The sequence below is a fragment of the Camelus ferus genome, chromosome X, assembly GCF_009834535.1.
Source record: "Camelus ferus isolate YT-003-E chromosome X, BCGSAC_Cfer_1.0, whole genome shotgun sequence".
NCBI classification, from domain to species: Eukaryota; Metazoa; Chordata; class Mammalia; order Artiodactyla; family Camelidae; genus Camelus; species Camelus ferus.
This window is the reverse complement of record NC_045732.1, coordinates 79,962,146-79,984,668: the sequence shown is the minus strand read 5'-3', so window position 1 is coordinate 79,984,668 and position 22,523 is coordinate 79,962,146. Positions and strand designations below refer to the sequence as shown.

Sequence of the window (22,523 nt, the reverse complement as noted above, 5' to 3'; positions counted from 1 at the left end):
GTTCGAACTCTAAGGACACGTCCCTGCAGGAGGGAGTGACCCGAACAAGTGCTCTGTAAACCTGTTTAGAGGCACAAAGACCTGAGCCCAAGCTCTAGTCTCGGCCTAGGAGCTCCACGAAGGCTGACAGTCCTCAGACTCGAGGGCCCCTTGGGAGAATCTCTTTCGAACCCCTTGCCCTCCCCTTCTGGAACAGGGAGTGGCCCTCAGAGAGGACAGACGCCTCTCCTTAGCGGCAGAGCTGGGATGAGGACCTAGGAGCCTGGCAGACGGGCCTTTCCAGGTCCCATTGTCTCTCCCTGTGCAGTGACTAGGAAGAACAGCCACCACAGCGGCTACAGAACACGTGTCCCCCCAGACCACTGTCCTGTCTGTCCTGCCATCCGTGGTGAAGACGGCTCTCGGGCGGGATTTGTCCCATCCCACACCCAGAGCCTCATCTATTTTCAGTCACACGTGGACGGGCTTTCCGTTGGTCACGTCCAGCTCAACAAGTAGGAATTGTCCTTGGGAGTGAGTCTGTAGAGTAGGCCCCTTGAGAAGTACCGCACCCAGAGCAGGCAAAATTATTCAGTGTACCTGCCACCGAGGTGACGGCGGGACGGGGACCCAGGGCTGGGGGTGGGGCTGGCTCGGGGAAGGCCAGCAGGGCAGGCCTGGGAGCAGACCAGGGAAATGCTTGCTCTCAACACATCAGAATACATGCTGAACCCCCAGATCAAGGACTGCAAAGGGGAAGAAGCAGGGGCAGAGCCGAGTTGGAAGCGGAAGGCCAGCAATCTGGCAGGGCAGGAGCCTAACCCCCCCCCAGTGACAGAGGGAAGAGGGCCTTAGAGCAGCCTCAGGGGAGGCTGAATCCGAGGTCTGAGGGAGGTGCTCTGGCACGGGCTAAGGCCGGTGTTCTGAAAGTGAGTGCTCTCGGGCCACGAGGAGTTTCTATGGCAAGAAATGGACACTAAAGAGGATCCCATGTGCTCTGGAGAGGGGTGGGGCTGCGGACAGCGGAGCTCAAAAGGAGGCTCCAAAGCACAGGGGAGGATGCGGCCATCCACTCACGCGGCACGGGGGGAACCCTATGTGCCAGGTGCTTTGGTGACACTGAAGTGGGACGTGGGGAGTGCCCCCACACGCTCCCACACAGCCCCACTCTGGGGTCAGCTCGACCCAGGGGCAGGAGAACGGAACACTTCCTTACGGCCCATCAGAGCTGGACCGACCAGCCAGGAGGAACAGCTGGAAGAGACCAAGGCAGGAGCTGGTGGCGGGGGCGGGGGGGGCGCTGCCAGCCAGCCCTGGCCAACCAGCCCACTCGGACCACCACTTCCGGGAGGTGCAGTCGCCCGGGGCCCATCTCACCCCTGCCGCCTTGGTGGTAGCCAAGCCAGGGCCAGCCAGGGCCTGGCCCTTGAACAAATCGGAGGCTGGCAACAGGCCTCCCCAACCTTTGGGGATGGAAACAGGATCATGTCTGTCCGCCCACTCAGGGCCTGGCCCCTGGGAAAAAGGTGCCTGGCAGCAGATGGGAGCCTTCTCCCGGGAACTTGAACATACCTTCCTACACTTTTAGAAAACAGAGAAGCTGGGGGCTCTGTACCCCTCGCCTCCCTCCCTCCCCTCCCCTCCCCTCCCCTCGGCCAGGGCTCCCTGTCCAGACCAACTCTGTGACCTCACGTGACACATAAAGAGGACGATGACCAAAGTCGCTGGTTGCCCTGCTACCGAGATTCTAGAATTCTGCGGACACTATTTACTGGGCGTCCCTGCTCAGATTGAAGGCACTTCTGCCCTGAGAGCTCAGTGATCTGGTCTCAGGGAGAGCGTGTGCCTGGTCTAGACTAGCTGCATGGCGAGTCAGAGCCCCGACGAGGAATATACGGCCACGGCGGCCCCCGCAGCTGATGGAGAGCCCCCAGCGGGGGCCCCATCGGGTTCATCCCCGGATCCAAAGGTGGATTCGAGGGAGATTTTGGAGAGGCCCGGCGACCAGGCCGAGAGCCAAGATCCAGGCTCCCAAGACAACCAGCCACCACAGGACCCAAACCCAGGTCCCGCCAACGTGGACGGAACCCATGGTGTTCTTGGGCTCTCCTTCCCGAGAAAGCTCTGGATGATAGTGGAGGACGAGGCCTTCACGTCCGTGCGCTGGAACGACAAGGGAGACATGCTGATCATCGAGGAAGACCTTTTCCAGCGGGAGGTTCTTCGCCGGCGCGGCGCAGACAGGATCTTTGAAACAGACAGCTTGAAGAGCTTCATCCGCCAACTGAACCTCTATGGGTTCAGGAAAATACACCTGCCCGGCACTCTGGGTCGCTCTCCGGGGAAGAAAAGGCTGATGGTAACGTAGACAGCCCTTCCGTCTCCCGAGTTCTCTGTTCCTGGAACAGCTTCCTAGTCCTGAGCGGATGAGTGATGTGCTGGGCGGGGTTCATTCCCGAGGGGGACTTTTTTCCTGTGAGCCAGTACTGAATGAAGGCTGAGGCAGTCCGGCGTGTCATGGAAGGCTCGCCCCTTAGAGATGCCCTGCGGGTGTGACCGAAGACCCAGGGGCCACTTCACGTCAGGGAGCTAGAGTGACACCTCAGCCCAGGCACCACGTAGCTTTAGTGAGCGCACACTCCAGGGCGAAACAAAACTTGCCAGGAATTTAAAAAGACCTTTTCTCCACAGTCAAACAAGACCTTTATGACGGAGGTGGGCGGGGAGGAGTGAATATTTCCCCCGAAATGACGAGAATGATTCTTGTCCTTTCAGATCTACCACAACTGCAACTTTCAGAGAGAGAAGCCCCTGCTGATCGAGAACATGCGGAGAAAAGGTGACCCGAGAGCAACTGCTCGGCCCGCTTCCAGCACAACCACCCCAAAGAGAAAGAAGCAAGCCGTCCCACCTATGAGATGCACCCAATTTTTCCATCAGAATGACTCCACCAATGATGCCGACAGGAAGACCCAGAGGGAAGCCCCCCGTGCTCAGGTGCCCAGCGGCTTCCGGGCCTTCGTGCTCCCTGGCGTCTTGTCTGCCGGCCGGGTGGCCAGGTTGGTGGTAGTGCAGCGTCCCTCCAGCGAGCAGGGCGGCCCGAGTGGGGAGGGCACCTCCAGGAATGTCACGCTAGTGCCCCCGGCTACTGCCGGAAGGGACGGTGCAGGGGAGCTGCCCAGAAGCCCCCCCGTTTGCCCCGATCCCAGCTCGGTGGTGTCCACGTGCAACACGGGTTACTGCATGCTGCTCGCGGCCCTTCTGCTCATGGCCCCCAACCAGGAGGCCCGAGGCCGATGAAGAGCCCGAGGGCTCTTCAGATTACAAGTGTGCTCTCTGCGAACAGTTCCAGAACAACCCAAAGCGCTGAGCTCACAGACCACTAGAGACACACGAAGAGCACCGTCCTGTAACCATGAACATTTTGGGCTTTAATAAAGAAAAGCAAAACTCCCCGGGACTAAATAAACAATCTGCGAGACCCGCGGGTCCGTGTTCTTTCTCGCGTTCGATTCCGCACACCTCTCACCAGATAAGCCCGCGGAGGCTGGAGACCCCGGCCGGGGGCAGGCTTTGGTCCCCATCGGCCTCTTGCATCTGAAGCTGTGGCATCTCGGACACCCGCCCAAGGAGGTGGGGAGCGAGCACTGAGGCGAGCCCAGGAAGGTCTGGTCCGCTGGGCCGGGCCTGCCCGTCAGGGGACAGACAGCCTGGCTTCTGACCTCGGGGGTGTCTCCCCCCCATTACTCATGCATCGCGGAGCAGGAGGGTCTTCCTCCTGGGTCCCCCAAGGATGCCAGAAGTTTCTGATCAGCAGCTCAGCGTCTCCAGCTCACGATCCAGGGGCCCCCCACGGAGGCCCGCCGAAAAGTAGGGCCACCCCCTCCACCAAGGGCTGAGAGCACTGCAGCCTGGCTCCGAAGAGACGGGGGGTTGCAGTCAAACGCCTGGGGGGAGGCCCGTCACCCTCGAAGGTAGCAACCACTGGAAACCCTACTCTCAAGTGACCAACCCCCCCCCCAACAAATGTATAAAAGATCTCCCACCCAGCGAACACCAGCACTGCTCACTTCCATCAGGGCTGTAGTTAGGACCCTTTCTTGGGACGTGAAGCGGCCGTGCGGCACGTCTAACACACCGGCTCCGTGAGCCAAGGGACACTTTACAACAGGGCGAGAGTCATCTGCGAGGCAGACGGTGCTCTTTCTGAGTCCGACGTCCTCTTGCCCGGGAGTCAGGCCGTCGCTGGCTGGTGACTCCCTGGCAAGCACTCAGCGCCCGCTCCAGCCGTCCCACATCGTCTCCTGGATGCTCTTCAGACCCTCTAGGGGTTTTGACCAGAACAAAGGCGGGGAGAACACTCACCAGCTCTCTCAAAACACATTTCTCTACACAATCCAGAATCAGCAGGGCCAGAATGAGCAGCGGCCTGCAAGGCCGCTTCCCCTTGTCCTAGAGGTCCAAAGTCCTTGAGACTCTGTCACCGAGCCCAGGGAGGCATCTCCCTGCAGGGGTCCCGCTCCCCCGTCCCCGCGTCCCGGTGGACACATCTGTTTCCGGGAACAGCACAGAGTGGGGAGCGCCCTCCAGGGCGGCGCCGATTCAGAGCGAACCAGGGGAGCACGTCCAGGGCGTGACGGCGAGCTGACCGTGCCACGGTTTAGCTTGGTCTCTCGGTCACCTCCTCTCAAGAGCCCACGCTGCTCAGGCCTCTTGCCCAAAGGGGACCAGGTGCTTGGGGACGTCTACCTGGAAGATGCCCTTCCCGCCTCTCCTGGGCACGGGCTCCAGTAACCACCGGGGGTTGGAGAGCGTGGTCAGGTACTTCTGCTGCAGGTTGGTCAGGACGGCTCGATTCTCCAGTTCCACAACCTCCTCGGGACCTAAGTTTTCTGGGCACAGCAAAGTGTCCCCAACGTCAACGAGCCCTGTGCACAAAGAGAGAAGCACACAGATGTCTTCCCTTCCATAAACCAGGCCTGCCCCTAAGAGAACATGGTTATTCAAGGTCACAACCACTAGAGACGGAGGCGATATCAGCACGTGGACCCAGGGTCAACTGGGTCGCGCTGGCTGAGCACTTCCGAGGAACCGACGTCCCTCTTCAGGGCACTTGGGGCGAGGCCCAGGGAGGGAGACATTTTCTTCTCATTGCTCCCCCAAATTCTAATTCCATGTTATCTTGTTCAGGATGACACAATAAGATGGGAGATTTATAACTTGTTTTACAAAAGAGCAAATCACTTGTGTTTGAAATCGATAAGGATACAGACATTGTGATTAATGTCATTGACAAAGTTAGATAGTGAAGCTTATTAAATCTTCTGATACAAAGAACACCACTGAAAAATTCCTACAGGAAACAAAGATCAATTTCCATGTCATCATAAGGGACGGGAGGAGCCCAGAGATGCTGTACACCGTGTACCCCCAACTGGCCCGGGCTGTCACCCCTTAGGAGGCTGCCTGCTCGCTCTCCAAACACACAGTGAAGGATGGACTCACTTCCAGCCCGACAGGAGAAGCTGCCGGACAGGGGCCTGGAAGGAGCCCGGCTGCAAGTCTGGCTCAGGGCCACTCTTCTCATCACTCAACACCTCTTCAGACAGGGACAGGAAGGAACTGAGATTCCTTGTATTGACCCTGAGCAAATGCTCCAGGACTTGCAGCTTGCTGGTCTCCGCGTGGTCCCGGAGCCCCCACAGGAGCTCGTAGCAAGGGGGATCGCTGTTGGGCACCTGCAGGTACTCCACATACCCCTCCCGCACCCACACGTTGGTGACTGAGCTCCCTGGGCTCCCCGTAGATGCAGTGCTCCCTCCCGGGATACACCCCCATGACACTCAGTGCTTCCCACATCTTCTCCTCAGTGGCGCACTCTCCCTCCAGGAGGATCACACCCAGGAGCATCACCAGGAGGCCGTTCTTGGGCATGCTCTGCCCATCGCCCAGCATCCCGTCACAGGTGAGGCCCAGGGTGGGACCAGGACATACGAGTGCTCCCTGGGGTCCACCTCCTTCACATCCACCCCAAAGACCAGCTGCACACACTCAGAGGCTTGGCTCAAGACCACAGGGAAGTGGTCCTGGTCATCTCTGAGGACCGCATTCAGCATGTCTTCCTTTGTGGTCGGCTCCTTTGAGTGGTACTTCAGGAGCAGGAAGCTCACCAGTTCAGCCACCTTCAAATGGAGTGGGTCTGGGTGTGAGGACTCGGCATCTGCGGGGTCCTGGCCGGTGCTGGGCCTCTCCTCATCTTGGCTGCTGAGGCCATTGTCTTCCGACTGGCTCCATGGAGGGGCTGCCACGGCTGTGGGGGAGGGGCAGACAGCCTGAGGGCTCTGCGCGGGACTGGGTATCCCAGAATCATCCACCTCCTCCAGGGTGTCCAGCAACAGGACTGAGTATGAAGACGAGGAGGAGAAGGAGGAGGAGGAGGAAGAGGAGGAGGAGGAGGAGGGAGACAACGGGGATGCGCCCTCCTCCTCCTCAACCCAAATGTCCTGCTCATCCTCGGAATCCTCAGCCTCTCTTGGGTCCTGAAAGTCGGCTTCAGTGTGGTGGAGGTCACGCATCTGAACGGGAGGCACGGTGAGTGGTGTCGGGCAGCTGAGAGCAGCGAGGGCAGGGGTGACAGATGGGGACCCACGGGCCTGGGGGAGAGAGGGAGTGTCAGTGACCCGGGCTGAGAAACCCACCGTGGGGGGCTCTGACAAAGGCGACTTACAGGTCTCCTCTTCAGGGGTGCCCTCGGCCTCACAGGGGCTCTCCTCCTGGTGGACGGTCGTCTGTGAATCTGACGGGGGAAGTGAGGCGGCTCCTCAGGGTGCAGCCGGCACAGCCCGAGGTTCTGAGGACGCCAGAGGGTGTGTGGAGTGGACGTAGGCCTTGTGGGGTCCCCTCTGTTCCCAGAGCCCCCGGGTACACACTCAGGGCCCACACCTCACCTTCAGTCCTGGCACTGCCGGCCTCCTGTGCTCTGTGACCCGAGGACACGTGTCTCAGACCTAGGCCTTCCCGGTGTCTGGAGCCCCTGGGAGAGAAAGGAGGGGAGATCTCGGATCTACACTGTGGCACAGCCCTGGACCCGCGTGCTGGCAGGAGGCCTGGGCTCTGGCAGGTTCCCACTCTTCTAGGGTAGGAGGTCCTGTCCGCGCTAACTCAGGGTCCTCACCGGGACTCCAAGCGGGACCTGGGATTCTGCTCTCCAACCACCTGAGGGCCCCATCCTGATAGTAGGTCCCCGGTCTCTCTGAGCCCTGGATGCCGAAGTCAGGACACACCACGTGTGCTCATCCCGCATTGAGGCCTCCCAGGGCTGACAGCAGGGGCAGGATCGGTTGTGTCCCCTCTGTTCTAGGGTCTCAGGTCCCCTCACTCCTCCCTTAGGGTCCTCACCTTGACTGCTGGCGGGACCTGGGATTCCCCTCTCAGCCCACCCGAGGCCCCGCCCATCATACCAGGACCCCAGGCCCTCTGAGACCCGGATGTCAGGAAATGCCACCGGTGGTCACCCTGCCCCAAGGCCTCCAAGGTCCAACACTGTCCCGGGGTGCAGGATCCCTCCGTTGTCCCTCGGGGTCCTCACTTTGACTCAGGCGGCATGTAGCCTCCCCTTGGAACCCCCGAAGCCCCACCCCTCATCCCAGGACCCCAGTCCCTCGGAGACCCGGATGTCAGGAAGTCAGGACCCCACGAGTGCTCATCCCACCCAGGCCCTCCCAGGGCTGACAGCAGGGGCGGGGATCTGTGGGGCCCCTTCTGTCCTCCCTCAGCGTCCTCAGCTTGAGCCCCGGCAGGTCCTGGGACGCCCCCTTGTTGACCCGAGCCCACACCCTCACACCAAGGCCCTCACTGCCCTGAGACCCCCAGGGGAGCCTCTGGACTCACATCAGGCCACCAGGCCCAGGGCTTCCCAGGACTGTGGACGCCAGGGGCTGAGATGGATTCCATGGGTTCCCTCAGCCCTCTCTCTGCTCCTCACCTGGGCTCCCGGCTGGGCCTGGGCCTCTCCCTGTGCCCACCTGAGCTTGGTCCCCTTGGACTCAGACCCTCCACAGCAAGGACACCCATGATGGAACCGGAGGCGGAGGGGGGATGTTCGCTGATCCCCGCAGCCCTACCAGGGGTCTCCCAGGTCTGACAGCAGAACCAACCTGGATGCCTGCAAACCGACTCCCCGCACAAGGTTTTACCTGGACTCCTGGCAACGCTGGGCTCCTTCCCTGCGCAGACCTGAAGCCGGCCTCCCTCACCCAGGCCCTCACCTCTCTCACCTCCCAAGGGTGGGGCATCAGTGCCCGTCACATCTGGACCCTGAGCCCAGGGGTTTCCGAGGGCTGTCGGGGGGGCCGGAGGTGGATTCCCTGCGGGCCTCAGTCTCCTGTGTCCTCACCTTGACTCCTGACAGGACTTGGGATTCGCCCTCTGCCCTCCTGAGAGTGTGTCTCTCACACCCAGCCTCTGACTCCCCGAGTTCACTGAGGAAGTGGGGGCCGGGGACTGCTCAGCCTGACAGCCCCGTCCGGGGGCCCCCAGGATTCCCGCACGGGGCCGATTTGCATTCTTAGGGTCCCTGTGTTGTCGGGTGGTTGGACCCCTCTGTCCTTACCCTGGAGGGCCCTCACCCACCCTCGCACACAAAGGCTGCAGTCCCAGCAAAGATGCTGGAGGGGACCTGCCTCCTGGTGACCGTGAAGGGGCAGAGAGCAACACACCTTCCCTCGGCGACTCGCTGACAACCAGCCTGACCTCGGGGACGGTCTGTTCCAAAGACTTACCTTTTCCTGAAGAGGCTGAGCAGTGGCAGGGGAGCTGCGGATCCCTTGCGTTGATGACTAGATAATAGTATCTGTTCCAGAGCCGTGACTTTCACTTGTCAATTCTCATCCATAGTAAGAACCACAATTCTCATCTGCACCTACTGTGCGTGTATCTGTATCACATGCCTAGAGTGTATGTGCTTATGTACACGTACATCCACACACCACACACATGGACCAAACATGCCACGTGTGCCGCATGTGGAAACCTGGGCCGTCCCCAGACACAGGTGCCTGCCCAGGGCCCTGAGGCGCGGATCCCCGCCCCCTTGCGGGAGCCCTGAGAGCCCACCGGACCCAAGGGCACCATGCTTTGAACTACAGGCCTGCCGCCTGCCTGACACCCCATCTGCCCAGGGCAGTGAGCCTGCAGGAGAACGTGGGCCCCCCAGTCAGCTGGGAGAGAAGCCGAGCAGAGTGGGCAGGAGGAAGTGGGAGCAGGGCCCCAGCCCGAACAGAAGAGCAGACTTCAGAGGGCCGAGCCTTTACCCCCACATCCAGGAGCCTTCTCCATCCTCACACCCTCTCTCCTAGACCCAGACCCGCCTCCTGGGGCCCCGTCTCCATTTCAGGATGGATGGTGATCCCGCGGGGCTGGGACAGGCCACGTGGGCAGAATCCGGTGTCAGGCTCTCCTGAGCACCGATGCCTGGCTTCCCTGTGTTCTCAGCTACGTGGCATGAGGCACCAGGTGGTAGGACAGCGTGCAGGACAGCCGGGGCCCCCGTGAGTGTTGGCGAGTCGGCTCAGACCAGTGGGGCACAGGGCTTTCGACCCACACAAAGCTCAGACTGAATGTGTGTCCTGCGGCCGCTAAGCTGAGCCAGTCATGGAAACCGTCTGTGCCTCGATTTCTGCCCGTCAAATGGGCATAGTAATCGTACCCGTTGAAAGCACCGGTGCGAGTTTATACACGATGTGACGTGTCTCTACAATGTCTGGGCCAAGGACGTGGACAGTAGATGCAGCTGTTGTCACTGTGCGTGTACGATGTGCCTTCCCCACACTGTGGGGCTTCTGAACCAGTGTGTACCTCCCGGTCCACTGACTCAGGTGGGTTTCCTCTTCTCACCGGCACTCTGTTATTGGGGATGGGACCCCTCGCGTGCCAGAAGTTCTTAGACATGACATAGCTTGTTCTAGACCCAGCATGGGTGACGCTCAGGGGCCCTGGACCAGCGCAGGGGAATGGACTGTGCTGAGGGGCTTGGCCCCGGGGAGGAGGCATTAAGACCCCTCAGGCCCACCTTTGCTTCTCCAGTCCCCACACCCCGTCGCTCTGCTAGGGCAGGCTCTCCCAGCAGACACGCTGAATGCCCCAGGCCGTGGACTGACATTGACCTCCCCCCCGCCCCCGCCGCCAAACTGCATGTCTTTTGGCCTCCGAGGAGCTCCATTTCCAGTACGTGGTAGTAAAATGGGACTTGGCTTCGCGCAGATCACGCCTGTAGCTCCTACGCTTTGGAGGCCACTATCAGGGTTTTGGAGACGTGGGGGACCTAGGTTGAAGCATGGGAGGAGGGCAAATGCTTGCTCCAGGGGCCCGGGGTGGGTTCGACTCCCATGTTCATTTCCTGAGTGCGCCCTGAGCCCCTGCCTCCATATGCCTTCATCCCGCTGTGTCTCCGGGCCTCTGTCCTGCCTTCTACCGCAGTGCTGAACAGAAGTAAGCAGTAAGCACTTCGCCTCCCTTGTGCCCCTTACGCTCACATGGCAGGAAGGCAGACTTGGGGACCTGGGGCAGGTCGTCAGGAGGAAGGAGGCGGAGGTCAGGGCTTGACACACGTCTACGCCTCCATCAGCGGGAACCATACCGCGTGGCGGCGGCGGAGGCGGCGGCGGCGGCGGCGGCGGCGAGCGCTCAGCGCCCTGTGACTCTCGCAGGCACTGGGAAGACGCGGGGCGGGTCTCCTGGGTGCTGTCTCCCCCAGAGGCCTGGAGAGACTACGTTCCTGGCCCTTCCTGTGCAGAGGGGCGTGGGCTGGTCTCGGGGTGCAAGGACATTGGGAGGGGCCCAGTTCTGAGTCCCCTTTGTCTGAGTCTCCCCGCCAGGAGGGAGAGACCCGGGAGGTGGCTAGTGGGGGCCGGCGCCGTCCGCAGGGGCTCCTTGGGAGGCCAGGGCCGAGCCTCCCCCAGTCCTAGCCCAACCCTTGCGGTGGCCCCGCCGCCCCCAGCTCCCCTCCCTGCACCCGAGTGCCAGCACGGATGCCGGACCTGCTGGAGACATGGGTGCTGCCTGAGCGCCCATGGGACGTCCCCAGGCCTGCTGGGTGGGGGAACGACAGGGGCTCATCCCTTAAGGCTTTGCACAGGCCCCAGGGGACACCTTGGCCCCGACCTCTGGGAGATCTGTCCCTGGTGATGTGGGGCCCCCTCCCTGCCCGGGTCTGAGGTTCTGTCCGGCCCGCCCATCTCTGGACCTTGTCGCCCAGCCAGTGGTCCAGCTTGCTGTGTCGGGGTGGGGACAACACTAGGGCCGTGGCCGCCAGCCCGCCTCACCTTGCAGAGCTTGACTCCTGTCAGGGCCGGCTGTCAGGAAGGGTCGCCCTGGGCCCACAGGACTTCCTCCCCCAGAGCGCTCGCTCCCCGAGGCCCCGCCAGCTCAGTCAGCAGGGGCTCAGCCCGGACCGGCCCAAACGCCCGACACCGTCTTACCGCAAACTCGCTCTTTAAGTTCTGCTGAGAATCTAAGAATTGAGGGTTTCAAGAGTTTAAGAAATTCAGCAAAGAACAAAGAAACGAATGTCTCCTTGCCGCCTGCAGTTTTGTGTTTCGTGACTCCTGATGGGCCTTGCAAACGTCTTGATACTGCCATCCTGCATTTAAGAGCCCAGATACCTGCCTGAAATAAAGTTCCCAACAGGGACGTGGATTCCGTCACCACGGTTACCTGAACTTACCACGTTGTCACCAGAACCGTCCTCACTTGATCCCAACATTTCCATCCTACTTCATGTTGGGGGAGGGGTGAGGAACTCTTTCCTCCCCGTCCTGCCTTGAAAGTTAAGGCCTCGGGAAAGGTACCTAGTGGACGAGGCTGAGGAAGCAGGCGGAGAGCTGAGGGCGTGGGGCCCTTGCACAGCGGCTCTGCAGGCTTTGTCCTTGGTTGGATGGAGGGGCTGGGGGGCTGTCCTGGGCACTGCAGGCTGTTAAGCCTGGTCCCTGGTTTCTGCCCACCCGTGTCAGTAGGCCCCCACTCCCCAGTTGGGACACAGAAATATCTCCAGACTTTGCCACGTGTCCCCAGGAGGGGCATCGCCCTGGTGTGAGGGGTCGCCCTGAGTGAGAACCAGTCTTCTTGGGGACTCATGCGGGGGTCCGTAAGGCTTTCGTGGGGAACAGGATTCCTGCTCTGGGTGCTTCTCTAAGAAAGCTCTCTCCTGACTCGCTGCTTTCTCCTCTGTCATATAACTACTGTCAGCCCGTACCCATCCTGGGGGTCATGACCCAGAGTACCTGGCTGGTCTCTATGGCATCGTGTGTCCCTGTCTCTCGTGGCGACGATGCCAGTGACGGTGAAGACAGCCATCCCCGAGCCCTACAGGGCCCCCAGGCAGGGAGGGGTGCACGTCCCCACGGCAGACAAGACAGGACAGGCGATGACAGTGCCTCTTTCCCGGGCCTGGTCTTTCGGCGGGTGAACGGTCCCACCCCTCCTCCCTCCCTCCACCCCGCCCGTCTGGTCATGGGCACCTTCTCAGGGTGACTCCCGTCCCAGCCTGCTCAGGGCATCATGCTTCAAAGGGTCAGAGAACGGGAACCTAGGGAGATGGGGGGCCCACTGAGGACCCGAGCTGGCCCCTGGGCTGAAGGAGGCTTGGGCAAAGCTTGTGGGAAGTCAGTCTGCCATCCACCGCCAAACTCCCGTGGTTCTGCCCCTCTAGGGAACCAATGTCACACTTACATCGTCTGGGGCACTTGGGAGGCAGCCCTGTGTGTGCCACCTTTTCTGCTTGAATCCATTGTCACTCTCCTAAACACTGTCACCTGGGACGCCCTGGAAGCAGAAGGAACATCCAGGGAGGGCTCTGGACCCACCTGGCCTCTCCTCGGGTGGCCCCAGCACGAGGGGTCCTCGAGACGCTGTTGTGCTGTCCCGGGCCAGCCCCAGAGGGCGGCCTTTCACACTCACTTCCCTCCTGGCTGGGCTTGGGACGCTGCCTCTGCCCCAGCCCAGGAGGACGCGAGGTCAGTCCTCAGATACCGGGCTCCAAACCCGGAAAGGGCTAAGTGGTAGGAGTGGAGCACGGAACCGGTTCCTTGCGGCCGTCAGGCGGCCTAGACTGTGCAAGTAAGACCGCGCCCTTTTTGAGAAGCAGACAACTTGATACTACGTTGCACACATCTGCCCCTTCTCTCTAGATTGACGCGTGAGCACGTTCCACCTGGGTTGAGGTTTATGGGAAAGCGGTTTTTAAACAGCAGCATCTCCGTGTGATTCACGAAAGGAGGCACCGGAAGTCCGAGACGCAGAGGGAAGAAACGTGCTACTTCAAAGTTAAGGCGCTGCCAAATCAAGGCCCCCTAGAAAAGGGACGTGAGTCCATCTGGGAGGTGGGTTTGCACACGAGCAGGCTGGGACGGGAGTCACCGCAGAGCGGCAGGACTGGGGTCCCCCGTGCTCCTGTCCTCCCCTGCGGGGTCCCCTTCTCGGGGCCTCCTCTACCTGCTGTCACGCTGAACATAAGGGGGAGCCGAGCCTTTTGGTTCTGCTGGATTGGCGTTTAGCCGTCTCCTCCCCGGATCTCGGCACTCTTATCTCTGCCGCAAGCCCGCCGAGGGCCATTTCCTATGCTCGTTAGGACAAACACTCCTTTTAAAGAGGCCCGTCCACAGGAACACGCACTATAAGCTGGACACCCCAGGGACCAGAGGGTGTTGAAACATGACACCTTGGAAGTGTTTAGCTCAAAAAGGAAAGGAAAAGAGAAACAAGAGAATGTCACCAGATCCAGGACCTGCAGGAAGAGCCAAATCTCAGTGTTGCTGTCCAGACCCCAGCCAGCACCTTCAGGGCCGCCACCTCCACACCTGCGTGTCTGAGGACAGAGAGGGCACGTTTTAGGCCTCTGACAAGGGGAGACCTGGCCTTTTCTCACCTGTCGAGTGGACAGCCTGCTAGAGCCAGGTGGCGGCACGACGGGAAGACGTGTCTGGAGGACTGGGAGAACTGTCCCTGTGATTGTGGGGCTGCCCTGGCCAGGTCGTTGTACCTGTCGAGCCCTTTAAGGGTCTGTTTTAATGAGCGGAGGCAGAACGTCTGAGGGGCTTCACCGCGTGTCTCCCAGGTGCCCACGCTGGGTCGCGGCTGGGTGTTACCTGCGATGATACCGACAAGCAAAGGCATGTGAGGGCAACTCCTGGGCTCAGACAGACCCAGGACAGAGGCGATGAGCACTTTTGCTCAGGACAGAATCGCTCATGTTCTGATTCTCTTTACTGCCCTGCACGTGTTCTGAGCAGGCGTCCGCCTCTGTTTGTCTAGTCGCTACCGTCCTGGTTGTCTGGGGGCCCGCCCGGAGGCGGCAGGGACTCCGGGAAACAGCGGCAGCCAGGGCGGCAGTGGAAAAGGGGCTCGGGGGATGAGGGGTCACGGTCAGGGCGGCGGCAGGGCCGGGAGTCAGGACGGGCGTCCAGGGGGCGCACAGAGGCAGCACGGCAGCCACCGGAAGGTGCGCGGGGGGCACGCAGAGGAACTGGGGGTGCCCGGCGGCCAGGCCCAGCACCGGCCTGTAAGAAGTCTTCTGGGTGGGGGGCCAGGTGAAGCAGTCCCAGGGGAGCTCGGCTGGCAGGGCCACCTCTGCCAGGACAGGCACGAGCGTAACGGGAGCCTGTGCGCCCTCGGGCTGCCCGGTGGCCGTCGGGTCTAGTGCGGCTTCGGGATACCTTCTTGGTTGGATGGGCTGCCGTTCCCTCAGGGGCCGGAGGGGGCGAGTCCCTCGCGGCTGGGCCGGTGGCACTGTCGAGCTCTCGGGTGCTCAGGGTCTCCTGGTTGTCCTCAGGACCGGGTGGCAGGTCGTCCTGCGGCTCGGCCGTGGTGGGGTCGGGTGGAAAGCCCGGGGCTGCCGGCCTGCCGTCCATCTGCCGGGATGCAGGTTTCACGCCCACTCTCCTCTTCATCCTCAGGGGGAGATGCGGGCAGTCTCTCTTAAACAAGGGACTGCAGTAGAACTGTAACTGAGGTTCACAGTTTAGAGAGAAATACAAGCTCTGCGTCACCCGGGAGTTGATCACAACCAGTAGAGACCGCCTGGCTCGGCCCCTGTGCGCCCTCCCCCCGCCATCCCCAGGCCCCTGTGGAGAAGGCAGGTCCCAGTCCCAACAGGACGCTCTGCACCAGCTTTTCCATCCTCCAGACTGGCCACTCACCGTCGCTTTCGCCCTTGGAAAAGGACTAAAATGGCCAATTAATTAGGACATGTACCAGGCCGAGGAAAGGGGACTTGGGGTCTGCAGACGGGAGCCAAGAAGGTTTGGTGGCTTTATAAGGAAGTGTCTGTCAGGTGGCGACAGACTCGGCCCCCGGCTGGGAGTCACTGCCTCTTGGCCGCCAGGGGCCCGCTGACCTGGGGAAGCACGCGGCTCGTGCCACCTGACTTTCCACAGGCTTGGAAAAGTGCTCTGGGGCCAGCACTCCCCATGACAAGACCGGGGACACTTCTGCTTCCAGGGCAAGGACCTGTCCCCCCACTGAAGTGCTGGCCTGGAGCCGAGGGAGTCACAGGTGCACACAAACCCCACCAGGGCCACGCGTCCCCGAGCAGGAGGGTATGAAGGAACAGCGATTCCACAGTGTCATCCTTTCCCAGTGTGACTGACATGCACGTGCGGGGCAGCCCTGTAGGCTTCGGGTGTTCGGGACGGCGACTTGACTTCCGTGTGTGGTGAAGTCTAGTTCCCATCCCTCACCTCAGACAGACGCAGGGAACGTTAAAAGGAAAGGAAAAGAGGTGACTTCCTTGTGATGGGAACTCTCAGGACCTCCTCCAAGGATCGTCTCCTGGTAACGAACCCCCCCCTCCACTCACCTGGCGCAGCCCGGGGCTGCCCTGGAGGGACATCCCCCCGACCCCATCCCCGCAGAGCCCAGGGGCTCAGCCCCTCGAGAGGGTTGCCTCCCAGCCCGCCCCTTACTTTGCTGAGGACGTAGCCGGGTCTCTCCTCCGAGAAGACGTTGCTCAGGCAGACGGCCGTGTGCCTGTCCTGACGCATTCCGCCGAACCCACAGCGGTCAAGCTGGCGGACGGAACTCTTCATGCAGTCTGTCTGGAACACCTTCCCTGGGCCTTCCCGCTCCAGAATCTCCTGTTGAAACAGCTTCTCGTTGATGCCGACGCAACTCCCCCCTTCGTCCCACCAGACTGAGGAAACTGACTGCTGTGGACGGTTTTCCAGAGCTTCTTGAGGAAGGGGAGGCAGCCGAGGTGGCCCTCTTCCCCAGGCGGGCCATGACTGGAGGTGCGCGGCCTCTTGATCGAAGGCTCTTCCCTCGAAGCCGGGCAAGCGGTTCCTTCCAGCAGCAGCCCGAAGTCGGGGTGCCCGGCTGGCACGGGCTGGGTCGGGACGACGTCGGGGCCGGCCGGGGGAGGGCCGTCCTCTGAGCTGGTGGCCGGAGCCCCTGTTTCTGGAGGAAGCGGCACCATCCCGAAGCCGGGTGCCCGGTCCTCCTCGTCTGTAGCCATGTGGAGAGGTGGCGCGGCCTCGCTTCCTGTAAACGTCAGGCTGCAGCCCGGCCAGCAGCGCCCTGCCCTCTCAGTGCCGCTGGGCACATCACAAAGGGGGTCCGGCTGCTGGGGGGTGACATCACAGCACCGCCGGCAAGTGACCTAATAAAGGGCAAGCCCCACACGTGACCCCTAAGCGTGTCAGCATGTTGCTCCGCCCACGGTCATGACAGCAGGCCGGATGCCACGTTCACGGGTGGGGAGTGACAGGCCAAGCGCCGGGTGCAAATCGGGCACGGCCTCCTTGTCCCGGAGTCTCGGCCCTGGCAGACGTGCCTGGGCGGACGTGTGACCGAGGAGGTCAGAGCTCCCCCTCCGAGTGCACTGGCCTCGAGGGCCTGAGCGACACCGATGCTTTCATGTGCCAGGCAAAGTCTGGGACGGGGCTCCTCGGTCAAGGGCGCAGCCACAGTGTCCTTTCAGCACCGTCACGGGCCAGGGCAGCCAGTCCTCCTGGGAGACCCTCCTGCACGCCCTGGGTCGGTCCGCAGAAGTCACTGCTCAGGAGATGGCTTAGCTCCCGGGGACTGGGGAGGACAGGCCGCCGCCACTCGTCGGCCCACACGTGTCCACCCCCAGGCCCACCCGCTCTGCGTGCCGTGTCTCCCCAGGCGCGCCGGGCCCGGCTGGTCGTCCTCGGCCTCACACGCAGTGTGGCTCACTGTCCCCTGACCGACGTCCGCGGCGACCCCCGTCCCTGTTTGTGCCCAGGCTGTGAGCGCTGCCGTCCCGCTCTGGGGCCTGGTGCTGGGGAATCGGGAAGAGGCGGCCTCCGGGACGCTGTCCCCATGTGCGCAGCCACCTGCACCCACACCCGCCACTCCATTCTGGGCTTGGGGCTCAAGGATCTTCCAGACATTTCCTTGAAGCAGAAATGTCTCCAAACTTGCAGTATGGCCAGCCCAGGGCCCAGGTGCCCAATCCACTGGGTGAGGGTGAGGGCTCGGCCAGGAGATGGCGGCGCTGGTCCCTGAGCTCCACCTCCTCACGCAGATAATGTAGGAGTACCTGCATGAGGCGGTCCTGAGGACCCAGAGGGATGTAGGGCAGGTGGCAAGGTACCCGACACTTAACTCATAGCTACTGCGCTTATGGAGACAGGCGTTGCGTCTCACGGCGAGTCTGAAATCTAAGGGGCTTTCCCTCGGTGGCCCTCGGGCCCCTGCAGGAAATCATCACCAGCAGTAGGTGGGCCTCCTTGTCGACTGCTGCAAACCATGGGCTGAAATGCCCCCCGAGTTAAGTGTGTCTGGAGGCAACTAGGGCGAGCTAGACAGACACCGAACCCTGAGGGAGAAGATCTAGCTCAGTGGTAGAGTGGGTGTTTATCATGCCCGACCTCCTGGGTTCAGTTGCGGTACCTCTGTTAATTAATTGATCGACTGATTGGGTGATTAACCTAATTACTTCACCCTCCCTCCCCCCAAAAGAAATCACTTACTTTTACGTAGACATGAGCAGTAGTCAGCGCCGACATGACCAGGCAATGCCCCAGGACCCCTGAGCAGCTGAGACTGGTTTCAGACTGTCTGGGAACCCAACATCACTGTTGGGCGTCTCCTAAGCTGTAAGGATTGCATAGGGCGCCCCCAGCCCACAGAATCGCCCTGGCTCCTCCTCTTTCCCCGTCATGCCTCATGCCAGGCTGCACCAGAAGGCTCCTGGGAGATGCTCACCCACCCCCATGCCCGTTTCTGGTGGCAGCTAGAGTTCCCTTTGGTGGAAAGAAACACCTATGGGAGAGAAGAGAGAGTACATCCTTCTAAATCCTTAGCATAATCTAACTCAGAGCATGTCACCCAGTTCTGATCTGCCTCCATCAGTGCACGCAGTCTTGCTCCCTGCCTTAGAACCCTGAAGCCTTCCCAGCTGGGGACATATTACCCTTCATCAGCTCTGTGACACCAACAGGTTAGAGGCAGACCCATGTTAAGGAACCTGGAACTTCTAGCTCAGAACTTCAGAGAAAATTGAGCCCACCTCCCATTTCCCCTTTGCTGACTAATGTCCTCGGTAACAAGACACCTTCCCAAGTTCTTCTTTGGGTGTAAGGCCCTGCCACCTGCCCCGACTCTAAGACCAGAGTCTCTGTTCAATCTTCCTATACCCACATCTTTCTCATTTTCAGTCCTTACCTTAAAACACTTGGAGTTGACTACCAAATTCCAGAATCATGACTGCCAACTTACTTTCCCATCACTGAGTGCTTCCCAGTTACCGGGTCATCTGCCAACCCTGAAGGAGACATTCATCTGTTTGCCCCTTTGTCCCTTTCTCTGCCCTGGAAGGTCTGTCTGGTTTCCCAACCCCAGTCATATAAAGACAGTTCAACTTTTGGCAATATCCCTTGTCACAAAACCCTTTTGAGGTAAGAGTATAATTTTGCTTATGAATATATTGATAAAACCTCACTGGATCCTCATCTGTACAGTTGCTGTCTGTTGGAAAGGTCAGTTCCATGTCACAGAACAGTCTATGTCTATTTGGATATATTTGCAGCAGTGAGCTTTCAAAGTTATGTTCATTTCAATTCCTGAGAAATGATACATATTTTGAACATTACCATATTTTTAAAAATTGGTATTTCAAAGTCAAGCAAATTCTAACTTAATAACTTGTGAGATGAACCAGATCATTCACCAGAAATCATTTCAGAAAGTCTTACAATGAGAACTACCAACGATGAAGGCAGGACTTACAGATGCACTAAAACTCTGCTCAAGGAGTGACATCAGCAGCAATGTTATAGTAAGAATCTCCTAATATCTCTCTTCCACAAAAGCACTGAGAAAACTTCAAAACCATCAGAATCAGGAATGAAAGAGGGACATTGTCAGAGCCACTGACATTACAAATAACCTTACAGGAAAAAAAGGATTATAAGAGAGTTCTATGAACAACATGCCAACAAATTAGATGAGATGGGTGAAATGGACAAATTCTTAGAAAGATACAAACAAGGAAAACTGACTTTAAAAAAGAAAATCTGAGTAAAATTATAACATGTAAAGAGATTGCATTAGTAATCAAACACTTTCACCAAAGAAAAGCCTCAAACCATGTGACTTCGCTAGTGATTTCCTCCAAATATTTAAAGAAATAGATGAAAACGGAACTCTTCGTAACTCATTCTATGAGGCCAATACTACCCTGATAACTAACCCAAAGATATCACAGGAAAAGAAAGTATAGATCCACATTTCTTCTTATAAATATAAATGAAAAAATCCTCAATAAAACACTCTCAAGATGAATCTAGTAGTATATAAAAAGGATTATACACCATAATCAAATGAGATTTATCCCAGGAATTCAAGGTTATTTCCACATAGTAAAAGCAATCAATATAACACATGGTCATCTCAAAAGACACAGAAAAAGCATTTGACAAAATCTAACACCATTTTTTGATAAAAACACTCAACAAACTAAGAATAGAAGCTGTGTTATGCTGAAAAATGTCTCCCCAAATGTATCAATATCCTAAACCCTGGAACCTATGAATACTGTCTTATAACATCAAATTCTTTGCAGATATTAATGAATCTTGAGATGAAAAGATTATCCTTGATTATCTAAGTGGGCTCTAAGTTCAATCACATGTATCTTTGCCAGAAGAATATTTGAGACAAATAGAGGAGGAAAGGGACATGTGAAGACAAGGAGAGAGATGTTTGAAGATCTTTCCTTTCCTTTCCTTTCCTTTTTCTTTCTTTCCTTTCCTTTCCTTCTTCTTCCTTCCTTCCTTCCTTTCTTTCTTCTTCCTTTCTTTCTTTTCTTTCTTCTTCCTTCCTTCTTTCCTGCCTTCCTTCCTTTTGTTCTCTTTTCTAGCTCTCATTTATCTTTTCTTTTCTTTTCTTTTATCTGGCTCCTGGCCTTGAAGGAAATGTCTGTCACAAAACACTAGCTGAATAGAAGCTAAAGAAATAGACTTCAGAGAACTTACATAACAAGAATATAGAATATACAAAAATAACTTAGAAAAGTCACTAGATAAACTGATATAGCTCACAAAAACCAAATAAACACATTAAAAACCTGAGTATGGAAGAATCTTAATTCCAGAATTATCATATTTTAATGTTCAAATGTACAGTTTTGAACAAAATATTATAAGGCATGCAAAGAAACAAGAGAGTATGGCCCATTCACAGAATAATTAATGGAAACTCTTTCTGAGGAAGCACAACCACTGAACTTACTAAATGTGATGGTTAATTTTATTTGTCAACTTGCTGGGCCACTGGGGTGCCCAAATAGCTGGTTAGACATTATCTAGGTGTGTCTCTGAGGGTGTTTCTGCATAAGATTAACATCTGAATTGGTAGACTGCATAAAGCAGATTGTCCTTCCTCATGTGGGTGGGCCTTATCCAATTCATTGAAAGCCTGAGTAGAATGAAAATGCAGAGTAAGGGAGACACTATGCCTGTCTTCTGACATAGGTCTTCTCCTGCCTTTGGAGTCACATTTAGACTGAAATTTACACAATTGGCTCTCCTGGTTCTCTGGTTGACTGTAGATCCTAGGATTTCTCAGCTTCCACAATCATGTGAGCCAATACTTTATAATAAATCGTGTGTGTGTGTGTGTGTGTGTTGTGAATGAAGAATACTGCAAACCATATCAGTAAACAAAGAATGCTGAAACCATCAAGTCATCAGCGGCCCAGGCTCTGCAGCCACAATGGTGCACTCTGAGGGGACTCAGTATAATGAAGGACAAGACACTGGCCCTAGATAGCTAGATGCTTGTCGAAGGAATGAATTCAATGAGCCCAAATATTTGCTTCCTCCCATACATAGAAAAGCACTAAATTCTTTAACTTGAGATATCCAGTTTTCTTTAGATAACAAGTAATCTTTTATTGTTCCAACTACCTGGTCTTTGTTGTAAAGCTCCCATATATCCTAGCTCCTCCCCTACCTCTTCGGAGCAGTCCCTCAGAGAGATCTGAGAGGCTGTCATCCCAGCTCAAGTCCTCCTGCCAAGTAAAACATAACTCTCAACTAAGGCTGCACATTTATTTCAATCAAAAATGTGCATCTTATTAGTTCTGTTTCTCTGGAGAACCATGACTATTACAAATCGTGGTACCAAGAATGCTTCTGGAGCAACAGAAAGTTAAGAATGAGTTTTCTGAATTGGTTCTGGAATTTCTAGAATTAGCTCTCTAATCTGATTAGATTTAAAGCTGCTAATGACTGTAATAGAGCACTGATAGTCCATGGCAACAGAGATATGCAAAATACCTGCATCGAATACTCCTAGTCAACCACTTACAGGTGCTGGATGCAAGGTGCTCAGTGGCTGTATATGAAACTTTGGAACATTTTTGGAACACATAAATATAATGAGATTTCTGGTTGCTCCCAATGTAGCTGGAAAGAGTGGTGAAAGAAAGGGATTATCTCAGTTTTGTGAACGAAAAATACTGCAAACCATATCAGTAAACAAAGTATGCTAAAACCATCAAGTCATCAGTGACTGCCGCCACCCCCCCAGTGAAGACAAGCCCACAGCTTGGCCTCTGCAGCCACTCACAGTGGTGCACTCTGAGGAGACTCAGAATAATAAAGGACAAGATATTGGCCCTAGATAGCTACATGCTTGTCAAAGGAATGAATTCAATGAGCCAAAATGTTTGCTTCCTCCCATACATAGAAAAGCACTAAGCACTAAATTCTTTAACTTGAGATGCCTGGTTTTCTTTAGATAAGAAGTAATCTTATTGCTCCAACTATCTGGTCTTTGTTGTAAAGCTCCTATATATCCTAGCTCTTCCCCTACCTCTTTGGTGCAGTTCCTCAGAGCGATCTGAGAGGCTGTCATCCCAGCTCATGTCTTCCCGCCAAGTAAAACATAACTTTCAACTAAGGCTGCGCATTTATTTCAGTCGACAGTTTAAATAAAAGATCTAAAGGAATCTATGTGTACCCCTAAGGAAACACTTATTTCTTGTGCATACAGGGCTGAGATTGCTAAAAATCAAATGGAAA

The 22,523-nt window shown here is 57.2% G+C and overlaps 3 protein-coding genes across 3 annotated transcripts; 1 reads left to right on the top strand and 2 right to left on the bottom strand.

Annotated features, from left to right (window-relative positions):
• Positions 1-1,764: 1,764 nt before the first annotated feature.
• On the top strand, positions 1,765-3,483 carry LOC116661925 (heat shock transcription factor, X-linked member 3-like). The gene is given in 3 exon segments (XM_032474803.1): positions 1,765-2,338; positions 2,755-3,261; positions 3,263-3,483. Coding segments are annotated over 3 exon segments (1,089 nt in total). The 5' UTR covers positions 1,765-1,843; the 3' UTR covers positions 3,350-3,483.
• LOC116661924 (melanoma-associated antigen 8-like) lies at positions 3,385-6,945 on the bottom strand. Its single transcript, XM_032474801.1, has 4 exons — positions 6,927-6,945; positions 6,707-6,775; positions 6,150-6,632; positions 3,385-4,907 (listed from the first exon to the last, which is right to left on the bottom strand). The coding sequence occupies exons 3-4, from the start codon at positions 6,552-6,554 to the stop codon at positions 4,863-4,865; spliced, it is 450 nt and encodes a 149-aa protein (XP_032330692.1). The 5' UTR covers positions 6,555-6,632; positions 6,707-6,775; positions 6,927-6,945; the 3' UTR covers positions 3,385-4,862.
• A 5,544-nt stretch (positions 6,946-12,489) lies between these two features.
• On the bottom strand, positions 12,490-18,241 carry LOC102511654 (heat shock transcription factor, X-linked-like). Its single transcript, XM_032474800.1, is given in 5 exon segments — positions 12,490-12,798; positions 13,760-13,840; positions 14,688-14,978; positions 15,936-16,168; positions 16,171-18,241. Coding segments are annotated over 5 exon segments (942 nt in total). The 5' UTR covers positions 16,484-18,241; the 3' UTR covers positions 12,490-12,774.
• Positions 18,242-22,523: the final 4,282 nt, after the last annotated feature.